Source organism: Bufo gargarizans, chromosome 1, assembly GCF_014858855.1.
Source record: "Bufo gargarizans isolate SCDJY-AF-19 chromosome 1, ASM1485885v1, whole genome shotgun sequence".
Classification (NCBI taxonomy): domain Eukaryota; kingdom Metazoa; phylum Chordata; class Amphibia; order Anura; family Bufonidae; genus Bufo; species Bufo gargarizans.
In genome coordinates this window covers 342,271,876-342,290,198 of record NC_058080.1, presented here as the reverse complement: position 1 = coordinate 342,290,198, position 18,323 = coordinate 342,271,876, and the positions used below count along the sequence as shown (strand labels likewise).

At 43.2% G+C, this 18,323-nt stretch overlaps 1 protein-coding gene across 1 annotated transcript in view; it reads right to left on the bottom strand.

Annotated features, from left to right (window-relative positions):
* Positions 1–18,323, bottom strand: part of LOC122927160 (protein unc-13 homolog A-like) — a 2,447,183-nt gene that overhangs the window by 1,559,954 nt on the left and 868,906 nt on the right. The window contains 2 exon segments of the mRNA XM_044278759.1: positions 4,321–4,484; positions 4,596–4,711. Of these exon segments, the coding sequence (XP_044134694.1) occupies positions 4,321–4,484; positions 4,596–4,711 (280 nt within the window).

Below are 18,323 nucleotides of genomic sequence, written 5' to 3'. Positions count from 1 at the left end.
ATTTTTAACAGTCATAAAATGGATCCAAAATGGCCATTAAAAGTTGACAGATGAGCAGAGAATAGATGCAAAAATGGTTTAATAGTGGCCATGAAAAACGGACAGTGTGTCTGTTTTTAATGGCCATTCTTTTTCACTGTCATGTGAATGTAGCCTTAACCTGTTGGGGACACAGGGCGTACACGTACGCCCTGATGTCCCATACTTAAGGACACAGGGAGTACCTGTACGCCCTGTGTATTTCCAATCACCGTCGCAAGGCGCCGGGACAATGCCAAGTGGGGTCCTGTGACACCCCCCATATAGGCGATCGCAGAAAAACCGCAGGTCAATTCAGACCTGCGGTTTGCTGCGTTTCAGGGTTATTCGGGTCTCTGGTGACCCGATAACCCGGAATAGGATGGTGATCGGTGGTGTGATAATACACCACCAATTACCATCCTGAGAGGTGATGGTGACATCACCTCTCAGGATTGCTTCCGATTGGCTGCAAGGTGGGCGGGAGGTTTAACTTATTAGAGCTCTGCTCTCCTCCTCCTTTCTGTGTCCGGAGCTGTGGAGAGAGGAGCAGCTGTGAGCCCAGCACCCCCACTGAGCAACCATAGTGCCACCTGGCACTGAAAATGTACAATAAGGACAGGTTAGGGAGAGCTTAGATAGGTAGGGATAGTCAGGGAAAGTTTAGGAAAAAAAATAAAAGTTTTATTTTTGCATCACCCTGATCGGGTGTCTGGGATCCACAGCACACTCAGCTGTGTGACCCTAGACCCCTTCCCAGAAGTGCTGCAGCTTGCCCCCCACCCCCTCCACACAAATTTTTGGGGGCGCAAGCACTTTTTTTTTTTTGTGTGTGCGTGCGCTGACTGTGGCCGGCACTCTTAGCGTCTGGCCACTGTTAGCACATCGCCCACCCCACTGCTGATCAGCTTTGGACCGCTAATCAGCGAGTTTGAATCATATGGTTTTTGGAACGCAGATTTTGCTGGACATTTTTTTTTTACACTATATCCCATTTGAAGCGCCCGGATACACCCCTAGAGTAGAAACTCCATAAAAGTGACCCCATCTATTAAACTACATACCTCAAGGTATTCAAAACTGATTTTACAAACTTTTTTTTACCCTTTAGGTGTTCCACAAGAGTTATTGGCAAATGGAGATGAAATTTCAGAATTTCTATTTTTTGGAACCTTGCCTCACAAAAATGTAATATAGAGCAACCAAAAATCATATGTACCCTAAAAATAGTCCCAACTAAACTGCCAACTTATCCCGTAGTTTCCAAAATGGGGTCACTTTTTGGGAGTTTCTACTCTAGGGGTGCATCAGGGGGGCTTCAAATGGGACACGGTATAAATAAACCAGTCCAGCAAAAGCTGCCTTCCAGAAACCAAATGGTGTTCCTTTCCTTCTGCGCCCTGCCGTGTGCTCGTACAGTAGTTTACAACCACATATGGGGTGTTTCTATAAACTATAGAATCGAGGCAATAAATATTGAGTTTTATTTGGCTGGTAACCCTTGCTTTGTTACTGGAAAAAATGGATAAAAATTTAAAAGTTGCCAAATAATTGAAATTCTGAAACTTCATCTCCATTTGCCAATAACCCTTGTGGAACATCTAAAGGGTTAACAAAGTTTGTAAAAATCAGTTTTGAATACCTAGAGGGGTGTAGTTTCCAAAATGGGGTCACTTTTGTGGAGTTTCTACTCTAGGGGTGCATCAGGTAGGGGGGGGCTTCAAATGGAACATGGTGTAAATAAACAAGTCCAGCAAAATCTGCCTTCCAGAAACCATATGGTGTTCCTTTCCTTCTGTGCCCTGCCGTGTGCCCGTACAGTAGTTTATGACAACATATGGGGTGTTTCTATAAACTACAGAATCAGGGCAATAAATATTGAGTTTTGTTTGACTGTTAACCCTTGCTTTGTTACTGGAAAAAAATTATTAAAATGGAAAATTTGCCCAAAAATTTAAATTCTGAAATTTCATCTCCATTTGCTGATTACTCTTGTGGAACACCTAAAGGGTTAACAAAGTTTGTAAAATCAGTTTTGAATACCTTAAGGGGTGTAGTTTCCAAAATAGGGTCACTTTTGTTTCTACTCCAGGGGGGGCATCAGGGGGGCTTCAAATGGGACATGGTGTAAATAAACCAGTCCTGCAAAATCTGCCTTCCAGAAACCATATGGTGTTCCTTCCTTTCTGCGCACTGCCGTGTGCCCGTACAGTAGTTTACATCCACATATGGGCTGTTTCTATAAACTACAGAATCAGGGCAATAAATATTGAGTTTTGCTTGGCTGTTAACTCTTGCTTTGTTACTGGGAAAAATTGATTAAAATGAAAAGTTTGCACAAAAGTGACCCCATTTTGGAAACTATACCCCTCGAGGTATTCAAAACTGATTTTACAAACTTTGTTAACCCTTTATATGTTCCAAAAGAGTTATTGGCAAATGGAGATGAAGTTTCAGAATTTCAATCATTTGGCAACTTTTAAATTTGGATCCATTTTTTTTCCAGTAACAAAGCAAGGGTTACCAGCCAAATAAAACTCAATATTTATTGCCTTGATTCTGTAGTTTATAGAAACACCCCATATGTGGTTGTAAACTACTGTACGGGCACACGGCAGGGTGCAGAAGGAAAGGAACATCATTTGGTTTCTGGAAGGCAGCTTTTGCCGGACTGGTTTATTTATACCATGTCCCATTTGAAGCCCCCCTGATGCACCCCTAGAGTAGAAACTCCCAAAAAGTGACCCCATTTTGGAAACTACGGGATAAGTTGGCAGTTTAGTTGGGACTATTTTTAGGGTACATATGATTTTGGGTTGCTCTATATTACATTTTTGTGAGGCAAGGTTACAAAAAATACAAATTCTGAAATTTCATCTCCATTTGTCAATAACTCTCGTGGAACACCTAAAGTGTTAACGTTTGTAAAATCAGTTTTGAATACCTTGAGTGGTGTAGTTTCCAAAATGGGGTCATTTTTGAGTGGTTTCTATTATGTGAGCCTCACAAAGTGACTTCAGACCTGAACTAATCCTTAAAAAGTGGGTTTTGGAAAATTTCTGAAAAATTTCAAGATTTGCTTCTAAATTTCTATGCCTTGTAATGTCCCAAAAAATAAAATGACATTCCCAAAATGATCTAAACATGAATTAGACATATGGGGAATGTAAATTAAAAACTATTTTGGGAGGTATTACTATGTACTATAGAATTAGAGAAATTGAAACTTGGAAATTTGCTAATTTTTCCAAATTTTTGGTAATTTTTTAATTTTTTAATAAATAAAAACAATTTTTTTAACTTCATTTTACCAGTGACATGCAGTACAACATGTGACAAAAAAAAAAAAAAAACAATCTCAGCTTGGCCTGGATAAGTAAAAGCGTTTTAAAGTTATTCACACATAAAGTGACACTGGTCAGATTTGCAAAAAATGGCCTGGTGCTTAAGGTGAAAATGAGCCCGGTCAATAAGGGGTTAAAGGGGTTACCTGGGTTCAGAGCTGAACTGGACATATCCCCATTTTCACCCAGGCAGGACCTCTGATATGAGCATTGGAGCTTTTCAAGGGCTCTTTGTTTATATGTTTTACACTGCTAGACGGAGGCTTACACCTACCAGTGTTCCCAGTGATGTCACCGGCACTGATGGATGAGCTTTAGTGTTGCTTTAGCAGTTGTACTGGCTAGGGCACTGCTAAAGCCCACCCATTAGTGCTAGTGACGTTACCGGGCGAGCATCAGAGCATGAAATGCTGTCTGGGTGAAAACAGGGATATCTATGATTTAAATCTAAGATTCCTGGTGATGTGGCAAAAAAGCACCACATCTAGGATCTACTCTGTGTAAGTATGTTTTTTTTGTTTGTTTTTTATGTTAGCATACACATTATCTAATTTATTTTTAATAGCCCACTATTGCACCCATGGCATCGTATTCTTGGACCAAGCAATGATGTGCCCCTGTACATCAGACACTCTTGCAATCAATCACTGACATCACTGGTAAACAATACATCATTGCTACAGCCAAACAAAGACTGGTGAGGAGGAGTGGAGCAATGACACTGGAAGCAGTATGGGATGAAATGGGCTATACAGTACATTCTTTTATTTTATGACAATTGCTTGAGCCAAAAAAAATGTATAATGCTCTTTAATGAACCACTACTGCTTCATGCATAAAGTTATACTGTAGGTCTTAATTTAATTATGAAGTTGTTCTATGTAAGCATCTGTTTATGTGACTTCTCTCTTCAGCCAATTTAACTTCCCTCTCACCCAATATAAAAACTGTTTCTCACGTCATTGCTTGGTATATTGACTCCACTCCATATCTCATTGCAAATTCATCCACTATTTCCTGTGCAGTCTCATCAAAGTAAACCTTCCAGGCATCATCCCCTTTGGCATCAGGAATTTTTACAACTCCATTATTCTGTACATCTGTAAGGTAATGGAACAGGTTCTAAAAGAAAAAAAAGTGAATTGCTGGTGACATCATAAAGAGTGATAAAAACCTACTCAAATTAGAGAATTCTCTAATAGAGAAAAGATTAGCAAGAGTTTATTTACAAACCTCATGTAGACAAGTATATTGTACATGATATGGGGCCACCTTCTCCTCGCCTTTGATCTCCACGCTGATGTGCAATCTGATAGCACCAGATACTGCAGATTTGTCTGTGCGCTTATCTAAAAAAAAAAAAGAAAAGTTCATATTTTTTTCTATTTACTAATTTTGAGAAATTTTAAGAAAAGGAAAATTTCATACTAATTGAAACGTCCATGGTAAGTGTCTAGCCGATGCCGAGGGGAATAAGTGAAGGCGCCTTTGACTGCAGAGAGGAAAGTGGGCGGGGAAGATTTAAGTAAAAAAAAGTAGGCTGGCAGCCTTAGGAAAATGGTGCAGCAATGTTTTGTTTGGCAGGAGATGCAGATAGAAGGTGACACCACCAGTGATTCACCCCCCCCCCCCCAACCCAGGTTGGCTGAAAGAGTTGGTAGGGGCCAATGGAGCAAAAGAGGTGCTGCGGCCTGAGGACGGCTTTTTTCTCTGGCACCTCATTAAGCTCCTGGCTGCTAAAGGTATGGCCGATGAACGAGTCATTATGGCGTCTCTTAGAGCACGCCTGTAAAGTGAGGGACCAGCCTTTCTTTCTAGCCCGCTGGCTGGATTACAGGCTCCCTCACCTCCTGTCCATTCTGTTCCCCCTGCCTCTACTGACGCACAGCACTCTACGGCAGGTGGACGTCCCGATGCATTGCTAATTTTTTTGCCTTATGTAAATACAAGCATGAATGTTCGGTCTGCGGCGGATCTAATGCCGCGATCTGTTGCTTACGCAACCCCTCCCCTGTCCAAACCCCCAGCCCCCAGTGGTTAGATCTGCACCTAAATAAGAAAGCTGCTGCCCAAATCTGTTTCGTGGTTTTCTTTTGGTTTTTTGTATCCCATTCTAAATTTCCTGTTTCCCTACTTTTGCTAGCAATTTGAAATCTGCTAGGGACTACCCTGACCTTTTGCAGGAAAAAAAAAATAATATAAAGAAATATCACTGGGCAGGAGAGTAGGCCTATATTCATCCCTTCCTTTTTATAACATCCGGATTTCACCGTTAGGCCTCATTCCCAAAAGAGCACCTGGCAAGTTCCTACTGATCCACCACTTGTCCTTCTCTAAAGGTGCATCTGTTAACAAAAGCATTTATAAAGATGATACTTATGTTTCCGATGTGCCGTTTGACAGGGCGATGGTTCTGGTCAGAACGGCGGGACAAGGAGCCTTGGTGGCTAAGTCGGACATCAAAGCGGCTTTCCGCCTGCTTCCGATACACCCAGATTGCTATCATCTGCTGGGTTATACGGTAGACGACTTGTACTACTATGACACTTGCCTGCCGATGGGTTTTTCCACATCGTGCGATTTTTTTTTTTTCGAATTGTTCAGCACTTTCTTAGAATTGGAAAAAAGAATTGCGATGGCACACTCACATTTGGTTTAATTGAAAGTATTTTATATTTTCAGTTAAATAATTTGATTTGCGTTATTATATATAATTATATATGTAAAAAAGTATATAAATGCATTAAAAATAAAAATAAAATGGAGCTATATCTGGTGTTCAAGGTATTTAAAGAGTCTGTTCAGTGGGTCCTGGAATATAAAGGTCATATAGATGAAATACAGTATGTTGGTTCACTTTTGTGAAATATTGTTATTCTTCCAAAAATGTGCAATATAGTTGAAAAAAATGAGAAAGTCCAGTATATTTCCAATCAAGAAAAAGCGTGAAAAAATAGTGCTCAATTGAATAAAATATGTTGTGCACAACAAAGGTTATTATATCGATGTTGTTAAAAAATGGTGAACCTTATATCATGTGAATGGTATTCTTATATTAAAACAATGCCAGATACTTGCTGGTGTGAATACTGCAGTAGATATTCTTATATTCACCGGGTTTCCCGGTATTAGGACATCCGCCCTTTAAAGAGAGAGTGATTCTCCTAGTAATTCTAAATATCCTTAAAGTCTGTTATATATTTTCCCAGTATTGTTCTTTCGTATAGCCGCTACTGTTGGCAAAATATATATGCTAAAATGCGGAGGAATAGTGGAGAGTTTACTTTACCCCTCTTCATCTGTTGCGATTCCTTTCCTTTGTGCAAGGACCGGCGTGGCGTCCCACGTGATCGCTCGCCTTACCATGTGATGTTGCACGTGATGGTTATGCGGTTTGACGTCACACGGTGTCTGGTTTCTGATTGGCCAATCCTTTTAGTAGTTCCTCAGACCAGACGCGTTTCGGGACACTTTTGATCCCTTCCTCAGACTTTCTTAGAATTGGTTATCCATTATAAAACAGGTTTTCATTCCATCATGCGTTGCCTAGATGATTTCCTTTTCGTTTCCCCAGGGAGGTCACACCAATGTCAATTCCTGCTGGACACCTTTCGTTTTTTCATGGCCCGTTTTGGCGTCCCCTTGCCAGAAGACAAGACATTTGGCCCTACCACCACCATCTCCTTTCTAGTTATCAAAATCGATACCGCCCTGATGGTTTTCCGTCTTTCCCAGGATAAGTTAGAGAAACTGTTGGGTTTGATCAAAAGGTTTTGTTCAGTCAAGTCAATCACATTACGCCAAATGCAGGCCCTGCTAGGGCTTTTGGTGTTTGCCTGCCTAATCATGTCCATGGGTCCATGGGTCCATGGGTCGGGTTTTTTTGCGCCGCCTTTAACTGTCCACCTGCGGTGTTAAAAAATCGGTGCAGCCTGCCGAATGGATTCCTTCCTTTGTTCAGGAGGTCGTCATAGTCTACTCTGAAATTATTTATAGGGTGTCTTGGCAAGGAGCTAGGGATGCGTATCACACGTTTTGAATGATCCCGGGCTGGCGTGGTAGTGCTACGCTGCCAGCTGGAAGGCAATAACCTGCAACTGAGGAGGCCGGATTGTGTCCACCTGAACGACATTGACCTGGATATTTTTCTCTCAGGCTTTCAAGATAGGGTGGAGCAGGAGTTGTTCCTGTTGGGTGGGGGTCAGAGTGCCGTGTAGGAGTACACAGGCTCCTCCGTGGAGGTCGGTTGAGTGAATTTAAGAGGGAGAAGAAGGCAGACTGGGGCATACTGCTTCTTTATATTCCAAGTCACTGTTTGGTATTAGAACAGTTGGATGCTTTAAAAAAAAAATAAAAAAAAATAAAGCTGTGACCAACCCTCACCCATTAAAGATGTTTGTCATGCGTATTTATTTGTTATTGCTGCAAGCCGTCCAAGTGATGGGGGTTAGGGGTATAAATTTCGGCAGGCTAAGATTTATGAGGTAGGTTATTGTATTTCCTGCCTAGGGCCAAGTAGGGGGTTGTCACGGATCAGCAGATGTGAACCCACTGTGCTACTGACTGGCTGTACCCTGGAGGGGCGTGACTAAGCAACTACCTGGTCTTCGCTAGAGCCTCTGATGGCGAGGATAGACTTGGGCTGTTAGGGTAGTTGCCAGGTGCCACTCCAGAACAGTCCTAGAGTGGACCAGAAGATACCTGAGATGGTACCAGCAGTACAGGTGTGGTAGACAGGCAGGGTCGTTACCAGGAGCAACAAAAGAATGAGCCAGGAACTGAAGGATGAGGTAGTGGCATAGTCAGACAGGCAGCAGGTCAGGGCAGGTGGCACAGGTACAGGTCAGGCAATCCGGGTCGGCAATGGGAGAGACAAAACAAACAGGCAGGGATCAGACAATAAGCGGAGTCCAGGGACGAAATAAGTGGCATTTCGCGTATAGTACATTTCCTCAGGAGGAGTTGAACTCGCGTCGAGGAGCGTCTTCACCCTGGTGTGAGCCCCAGCAATACTGGTATGTTGCCCTATTGTTTAGTGCACCTCCTGGCTTTTAGACCTGACTGTTCTGAGCTTTGGTAGTGTTGCCGTTACTCCTAGAGGGCATGCATGTATTTGGAATTGTATACACACGTTATATCTCCCTGATTGATCATATTCATCAGGATACTGTTTCTATTTACCATTGATCATTGAGGGTATATCCATTATTATTACTGTTACGGGGTTGACAGCAGGATGATGCATGACTGTGTTTAGCCCCTGCTCATGTACATATATGTATTGTAAATCATGGTCATTTTTTATTGATACATTAACAAATTTGATTTTATTACTATATATTGGTGTGTCTGTGAAGGTTCTCATTTATCCAGGTCATGGTATATATCAGTAAAGAATAAATCAAGGCAACTGGACGTACTGTACATTTCTTGAAAACGCTTCACTCATTCTTCCAACGAGCTTTCTCAATTCTGAGTGATTGTACAAAAATTCTGGGAATAAATATGTAACTGAATCCACATCTGGTAATTATACCCAGCATTGGGTCAAAGGCGTTGATCCCATTATCCTAATTGGAGTCAGTAGGTGAAAAAGACTCCCCAGAAAAAGGTGTCAAGACAGCATTATACGTGGCAGACAATAGATGTCTAACCCCCCCACCTCTATTCAAGCTTGGCTTCTCCATTTTTACGTAGATGGCCTCCTTCACGCCTCGTTTGTACTAATCAGCCTCCTTATCCAAAACACGTACTTGACTGTCTTCAAAGGTGTGACCTGTTCCTTTTAGATGTAAGTACAAGGCTGAATCTTGACCAGAGGTTTTGGCTCTTCTATGCTGGGCCATACGCTAATGTAGTTGTTGTTTTGTTTCGCCGATATACAGTTCTGAGCATTCCTCATTGCACTGGACTGCGTACACAATGTTGTCCATCTTGTTTTTAGGCGTTGGGTCTTTGGGGTGAACCAGTTGTTGCCTCAGTGTGTTGCTGGGTTTAAAGCAAACAGGAATGTTGATTCCATTATCCTAATTGGAGTCAGTAGGTGATAAAGACTTCCCAGAAAAAGGTGTCAAGACAGCATTATACGTGGCAGACAATAGATGTCTAACCCCCCCCCCCCCCCCACCACCACCACCTCACCTCTATTCAAGCTTGGCTTCTCCATTTTTACGTAGATGGCCTCCACACAGACCAGTACCTGCTATTTGATTCCCACCATCCTCTAGACCACAAACTGGGAGTCATCCAGACTCTACACCACCGGGCAGAGAAAATCCCTACTAGCACAGAGGCCAAGGCGAAGGAACTCAAACACCTCAGAGGGGCACTTAAAACTTGTGGGTATCCAGTTTGGGCCTTTGTCATAACAGAAGGAAGGAGAAGAAAGACCACCAAGACTACCAGTGAGGGCGGGAAGCATGACAGACGCAAGAATATGGTTATCCCATATGTAGCTGGGGTGTCTGAGAAACTCAAAAGGATTTTTAATAAACATCACATTCCTGTTTGTTTAAACCCAGCAACACACTGAGGCAACAAGTAGTTCACCCCAAAGACCCAACGCCTAAACACAAGATGGACAACATTGTGTACGCAGTCCAGTGCAATGAGGAATGCTTAGAAATGTATATCGGCGAAACAAAACAACAACTACATTAGGCTATACGCCCAGCATAGAAGAGCCAAAACCTCTGGTCAAGATTCAGCCTTGTACTTACATCTAAAAGGAACAGGTCACACCTTTGAAGACAGTCAAGTACGTGTTTTGGATAAGGAGGCCGAATGGTACAAACGAGGCTTGAAGGAGGCCATCTACGTAAAAATGGAGAAGCCAAGCTTGAATAGAGGTGGGGGGGGGTTAGACATCTATTGTCTGCCACGTATAATGCTGTCTTGACACCTTTTTCTGGGAAGTCTTTTTCACCTACTGACTCCAATTAGGATAATGGAATCAACACCTTTGACCCAATGCTGGGTATAATTACCAGATGTGGATTCGGTTACATATTTATTCCCAGAATTTTTGTACAATCACTCAGAATTTAGAAAGCTTGTTGGAAGAATGAGTGAAATGTTTTCAAGAAATCTACAGTACGTCCAGTTGCCTTGATTTATTCTTTACAGATATATATATTGGTGTGTTCCACACTCCTTTTCTGATGTGTTATATTTCAATACAGGCCTGCATTGCATTGGAACATATTGAACATTTTATTCAGTAATTAAATAAATGCCATTACTGAATAGAAATAGCATTCTGATGATTTTATGTTAGGCTTTTGGCTGCCAACAAAATATTTTAACAAAGTTTAAAAAAGTTGTTACAAATATAAAAAATATATAAACAAAAAAAAAGAAGCCTCATAGGCATTGCAGTGTCTGAAAACACCCATGCTATTAAAATATGTGTTAATTTTAATGTAAATTTGCATTCCCTTTCGTCCTAACCAGCAGCAGAAGTGGGGAGTTTTTATTGATAAAATTACTACCCAAGATTAATTAAACAATTAACCCACCCCCATAAAGGGACGCCCGCCCCAACAGACAGTGCTTTATCATCAAGTATACCAAAAAACAAAGAAGCTTGGTTTGGGTGGGAAATTAGTGTGCTGCTGTTAGGACTATGGTAAAAAAAAAACACGTTAAAATGAACGCTTCTTTTTCATCCTAACCAGCAGCACAAGTGGGGACCTAACAAGGAGCGAAACAGACAAATTGGGAGGGTCCCACTTTTTTTCTTTTAGGAGATGGCGGCACTCAAAATGGTACGTCCAAACGCCATTCCCTCAGAACACCTAGAATCTAGGAGATAATGTTTAACAAAGGTGCTCTGGGCACCCCAAGAAGCTGCAGCACAGATTTGTTCTAGTGGAACCAATTTTTTCTCTGCATAAGAGGTAGACACTGCCCTTGTAGAGTGGGCAGTGACAAAGGATGGAGGAGCCAAATGCTGAGCTAGAAAAGCTTCACGGATTGCCTCTTTTAACTACCTACTTAAAGAGGGTTCCCCGAAAAGGACACAAGGAGCTATTTGAATCTTCTAAAGTCAACAGTTCTGTTCAGGTAAATTCTGAGATTTCTTGAAATGTCCAAGGAATGGAGGGCTTCTTCCTCAGGAGATGAGGGAGAGGGACACAAAATCGGTAAGGTAACGGTCTGATTAGTGTTCCTGAATGACGGAACTTTGGGAACAAAGGTCGGTAGAAACTTCAACAGGACCCTGTCCTGGAGGAAGAGGATATAAGGCTCAGTGGCCAAAGTTATGGCCAACAGAAATGTGACCTTTAAAGATAAAAATCTAAGGTCTACAATTTCCAAAGGTTCAAAGGGGGGAGAGGATAGCCCATTTTGAATGACAGATAAATCCCATTCAGGGATATGTCTCAGGATACTAGGTTTCAGTCTTTCGGCTCCTTTGAGGAACCTCCTGAGTAGGGGGTCTTGAGCTACAGATCTGCCTAAAAAGGTAGAAAGAGCAGAGGTATGAACTCGGAGTGTTGACAGGCTTAGACCCTTGTCCAGGCCATCCTGAAGAAACTGTAGAATAGCTGAAAGAGGAGGATCAGAGGGTACAACCTCTTTATCAGCACACCACTGAAGGAAGATCTTGTGTATCCCTGAGTAAGCTTTGTTTGTGGACTCTGCCCTGGAGTGTGATATGATTCTCAAGACCTCCGAAGAATGCCCTCTTGCCTCTAGTAGGGATCTGTCAATCTCCAGGCTGTCAGACTGAGTCTCCTCAGATCTAGGCAGGGACCTGGGTCATGATACACTAGGCCCTGCTTTATGGGAAGTCTACAATAACCCCTGACTCATCTTCATGAGCTGGGTGAACCAAGACCTCTTCAGCCAGAATGGTATTATCGCAATGACCGGGGCCTGGTCTTGCTTGATTTTTGTCAATACCCTTGGTATCATGGAAATTGGAGGGAATATATAAGCCCTATATAATCTCTGTTCAGCAACTATTTGCCTGGAATTGGTAGACCCCGATTCAGATGATCTGCAACCATGTTGAGACCCCCCTGATGTGGATAGCCGAAAGGTGAGATAGACTGATTTCTGCCCAAGAAAGAAACCCAGGAACATCCTGGAGGTAGACAGAAGGATTTCTGGTTATTCCTAATTTATAAGCCAGCCCAAGCGCTGGATAGACTGAAGAGCCAGCTGAAGATGAGATAGAAGAACGTCTGGAGTAGCGGCTTTTAGAAGCCAGTCATCTAGGTATGGCACAATCTCTAGTCCTTGAAGCCTGAGTTGGGCGATAACCGGAGCCACAACCTTGGTGAAAGTGTAGGGAGTGGAAGAAATTCCAAAGGGCAGCACAGCAAACTGGGAAAGTTTTACCACCCCCCTTATGGAGACCGCAACTCTTAGGAACTTCCTGTGAGCTGGATGAATGGGAATATGAAGGTACATGTCCTTCAGATCTATAGTGATCATTAGATCCCCTGGATTTAGAACACTGATTAGTGATTGAATGGTCTCTATCCTGAAGTGCTTTGGCCTTATGAACCGATTTAGGTAGCGGAGATCTATGATCATACTCCAATCGCCTGAAGGTTTTGGGACTAAAAATATGGGGGAGTAAACTCCCAGACCTCATCTGCACCGTCTTATTCTGCACATAAAGGAGGACCAGAGGCTTGGTAAGGAAAAACTTCTCTGGGGGGGGGGGGGAGTAAATCTATCCTGTAACTGAACATAATTATATCCAGGACCCACTGGTCCTGAATGTCTTGCAGCCAGGCCTGCTGAAATAAACTTAGGCGACCTCCAACCGGGGCAGACGAGAGAGTCATTGGTCTGCCTTACGGTCATTCCCACGACTGCGACTCCGTCCGCCTCTGGACAAATCTTGACGCTCGGGGATCTGGAGAAGCCTTGGGTCCTTCTTCCTCTGGCCCTACCACGGCCATGAAAGGCTTGTTGGGGGAGGGATTTCCCCTTCTTATCAGCAAGGCTCTCCATTAACCTGTCTAATTCAGAACCAAAGAGCCTCCCCAGTTCATACGGCAGGCCACATAGATTAAATTTGGAGGTATTATCAGCAACCCAGGGGCGCAGCTATAGGGACCGATGACTAGCAGAGGAGAGGGACATGTTTTTAGCGGCCAACCTGACGTGTTGTGTAGAGGCATCGCATAAAAAATCAATGCCGAGAGACAAAGTTCTGAACTGATCCAATACGTCAGTTCTGGAAACACCACATTCCAGATCCGACTGGATTCGGAGGATGCGGAACAGAACAAAATCACCTCTGAGCAAGCAACTGCAACAGAAGCAGAGACTGCTGCCGCAGAATAATTGCGTCTCAGAGTGCATTCAGCCCTGCGATCTAATGGATCCTGAAGATTGCTTCCATCATCCGAAGGGACTAAGGTCCTTTTAGATAGTTTCGAGATCGACCTTCGGAGTCAATACCCAAAGCTCTGATTCCGACTCTTGGAGGGGGAACATAAGTTTAAACCTCTTGGTGAGGACAGGACCTTTTCCAGAATGCTTTTATTCGGTCAGCATCAGTTTCCTTAAATTTTAATCCACTTTAAAGGCCCTTGGCCCCCTAGAGGTGGACAGTGGAGCCTCCCCTTGCTCAACATCGTGATCCCTTGATCAGATGGAGCATAAAAGTCTTTGCATCTTCTCGGCAGGAAAAAGATAGATGGCATCTTCTTCACCCGAAGAGGAGTAGTGGTCTTCCATGGATATGACGTCATCAGCCATAGGTACAGGACCTGGAGAAGATACTCTAGCCCTTTTAGAGGAAAGGGCATTTTTATTTTCCATAACGGAATTTCCCATGAGCTCTTTCATCCATCCAAACATGTCACCCATAGTGGGTTGCGTTTGGGTACGACGGCATCTAGGACATCTATTATACTCATAGGAGTCCAGCATCGGCGTACCACAATTGGCACAAGTTAAGTGCCTCTGTTTATGGGAGGATTTCCCATGCTGATAGCCATTAGGAGATGGCATTGGAAAACAAAATTATGTTACAAAAACTTGTAAATGCAGAAGCAAGCACAGAAACAACAGTGTCTGGCTAGCAACTCAATGCAGGGCAAGAGGGAGAGCCTGGGAACTGTCTGGCGTTTAAATAGCTGACAGCTCCTGCCAAGCAAGGCTCTGCCCCCACCAGAAGTGAGGTCAGAGCTCACTTTCAAAATGTTTATTTTTTTTTAAACAACCAACTAAGAAAATTTCTATAAATACACAAGGCAGGACCTAATACTGGTTACTATTAAGTTCTTGGCTATGCAACAAAGCAAAATTAGATCCTGGAAGCCCCAGCACAATGCAATCCCGACCCTGAAGTCATCATCCAACGTACTTTTGGGTCACAGCGGCGCGGTGCGGCCGCTGCTCTCGCGCCGCCGAATGGTCGCAAAGAACGCAGCACCCGCAGACCTGGACACAGTCACGTGTTCCGGAGTGCAGCGACGCACCACACCACCGTCGAGAGGACCGGAGGAGAAGGCAGCAGACGCCGCACAGGTAAAGAATCTACAACTGGTCACTGAGCAAAATCTCAGGAGGGACCAACAAAGTCCAAATTATGGGGAATAATCACATCAAAATGATATGGTAACAGGCAGCAATGCCTGGACCTGTCTTCTGGTCACAGGACAGAGAAAAAAGCACTGTCTGTTGGGGTGGGTGTCCCTTTATGCGGGTGGGTTATTTGTTTAATTAATCTTGGGTAGTAATTTTATCAATAAAAATTCCACCTGTCCTGCTAGTTTCACAGGGGAGAACTCCCCACTTGTGCTGCCTGTTAGGACGAAAGGGAAAAAAATATTTACCCCATATGGCGAAAGACATAACTAAAAAAAAAAAACGGAATTTTGCTATAAAAAGAAGAAAAAATTATTTTATCCAAAGTTTTTTTTCTGTATGGAAAACTATGCAAATTGTTACTGCTGTAATCATACTGATCCAGAGAATGAAGGGCACAGGTAAGTTTTATTGCATAGGGAATGCTGTAAGAAAACAAAGACCATGAATCTATGGCAGAATTGCGTTTTTTTTCCAATTCCACCCCGTTAGGAGTTTTTTTCCAGCTTATCACTACATTGTATGCAACAATAAATAAATCTGTTAGAAAGTAAAACTTGTCCCTGAAAAAACAAGCCCTCATATGGCTATGTGAATGGAATAATAATAAACTTATGGCTCAGGGAAGGTGGGGAGTGAAAAATGAAAATGGAAAATTGTCTCATGAAGTGGTTAAAGGGGTTGTCCAAAGTGTAAAACATGCCCCCCAATGCCTGGGCCCCTTTTGTAGATTGAACATAGGCTACTTACACACTGGCGTTTCTGTGTCCGCTTGTGAGATATGCTTCAGGGCTCTCACAAGCGGCCCAAAACGGATCAGTTCAGCCCCAATGCATTCTGAATGGACAAGGATCCGTTCAGAATGCATCAATTTGGCTGTGTTTGGTCTCCGTTGCACCTGTATTCCGCTTTTGAGGTGGACACTAAAACGCAGCTTGCAGCGTTTTGGCGTCCGCCTGATGATGCGGAGCCAAGCAGATCCGTCCTGACTTACAATGTAAGTCAATGGGGATGGATCCGTTTTCTCTGACACAATATAGTGCAATTGAAAACGGATCCGTCCCACATTGACTTTCAATGTAAGTCAAAATGGATCCGTTTTAACTTAGACTTTTTTTTATGAATAAAGCAAACTAATCCGTTATGAACGGATACAAGCATTTGCATTATCGGCGTGTATCCGCCTGTGCAGATACAAGGCGGATCCGCACCGAATGCAGGTCTGAAAGTAGCCTTACCCTGCTCCCCGGCACCCACATCGCTTCTGATCCCTGCACAGCCGCCGCTGAGGTTCAAAACATACAGTGGAGGGGGGCAGCCAATAGCATGCTGCAACTGGGACGAGCATCCCTAGCATCGTGGGTGATGCTAGAGAGGATCATCCACGTCGCAGCCTGCTACTGGCTGTCTCCAAACACCATACCCCCCCCATCCACCTTCCCCCACATCGCCGGATGTTTTGATCCATGCAAAGGGGAGATGCAGTGGTGGCTATGTGGGGATCCGGAGCGACGCGGGTGCCGGGGAGCAGGGTAATTATTATCTATATGAGGGGCCCAGGCATTGGGGGCATGTTTTACATTTTGGATAACCCTTTGAAGGACCAATTCAAAACATTCAAAAATGTGGCCCTTTTGGGGGCAGATGCCTGACAGGGTAGTATGAGAAAAAGCAGTGACTTCTTCGGAACAAGAGGTCCAAAAATTCTCTCTTTTTTTCCAGGAGCAGCAACAGTAGAATATGAAACCTGACAAACAAAGCAGGAGATTGTGGGGCTGTGTAACATAGATTGTAAAGCAGGAAAAAATAAATACACTCACCCAGTTCAGCCGGTTATCCTGCAAAGTTGATCTAGAGGAAGGCAAAAAAAACCTCAAGTGGTAGGAGCCAATTTTCTTCATTTTAGGGGAAAATTTTCCTTCCCGACTCCAATCAGGAAATCAGAATAACTCCCTGGATCAATGACCCTTCTCCAGAATTCTAATAACTATTACACTCCAGAAATACATCTAGACCCCTCTCAAACTCTTTTAGTGAGTTCAACATCACCACCTCCACTGCTCTTACAGTAAAGAATCCCCTTCTGTTTGCTGTAGAAACCTTCTTTCTTCTGCTTGTAGTGAATGCCCCCTTGTCATAGTCACAGTCCTAGTATAAATACGTAAAATAAATAATAAAATACAATTCTTCCCTCAGTTGTCTTTTTTCTACACTAAATGACCCTAATTTGGACAATTTTTCTGGGTACTGTAGCTCACTTATTCCAATTATTACTTTAGTTACCCTCCTCTGTATCATCTCTTTCTCTGCTATGTCTTTATTATTGTATACAATACTCCACATGCAGTATTACTAATGATTTGTAAAGTGGCAGAACTATGTTTGTGTCATGTACATCCATGCACCTTTTTGATACAACTCTTAACCTTATTAGCCCTTGACAGCGGCTGCCTGACACTGGTTGCTACAGTTAAGTTTATTGTTAACTAAAATTCCTAAGTCCTTTTCCATGTCAGTGTCCTACAGTTTAGTATGTACTGGTGGCATAAAGTTTTCCTTCCCATGTGCATGACGAAATTCATCCGCCGACGAATCCAGTAAAATTGCACAATTTCTTGCATGTTGGTGGAAAAAGCATGAGGGAGGAAGAAAAAGGACGCTCACATGACCCTGAAAGGAAGTGTGTGTGTGTGTGGGGGCGGGGGGGGGGGGGGGGGGGTTGACTTGATTGGCTCACAGACTGACTGAAAGCATATACAGGGAGTGCAGAATTATTAGGCAAATGAGTATTTTGACCACATCATCCTCTTTATGCATGTTGTCTTACTCCAAGCTGTATAGGCTCGAAAGCCTACTACCAATTAAGCATATTAGGTGATGTGCATCTCTGTAATGAGAAGGGGTGTGGTCTAATGACATCAACACCCTATATCAGGTGTGCATAATTATTAGGCAACTTCCTTTCCTTTGGCAAAATGGGTCAAAAGAAGGACTTGACAGGCTCAGAAAAGTCAAAAATAGTGAGATATCTTGCAGAGGGATGCAGCACTCTTAAAATTGCAAAGCTTCTGAAGCGTGATCATCGAACAATCAAGCGTTTCATTCAAAATAGTCAACAGGGTTGCAAGAAGCGTGTGGAAAAACCAAGGCGCAAAATAACTGCCCATGAACTGAGAAAAGTCAAGCGTGCAGCTGCCAAGATGCCACTTGTCACCAGTTTGGCCATATTTCAGAGCTGCAACATCACTGGAGTGCCCAAAAGCACAAGGTGTGCAATACTCAGAGACATGGCCAAGGTAAAAAAGGCTGAAAGACGACCACCACTGAACCAAGACACACAAGCTGAAACGTCAAGACTGGGCCAAGAAATATCTCAAGACTGATTTTTCTAAGGTTTTATGG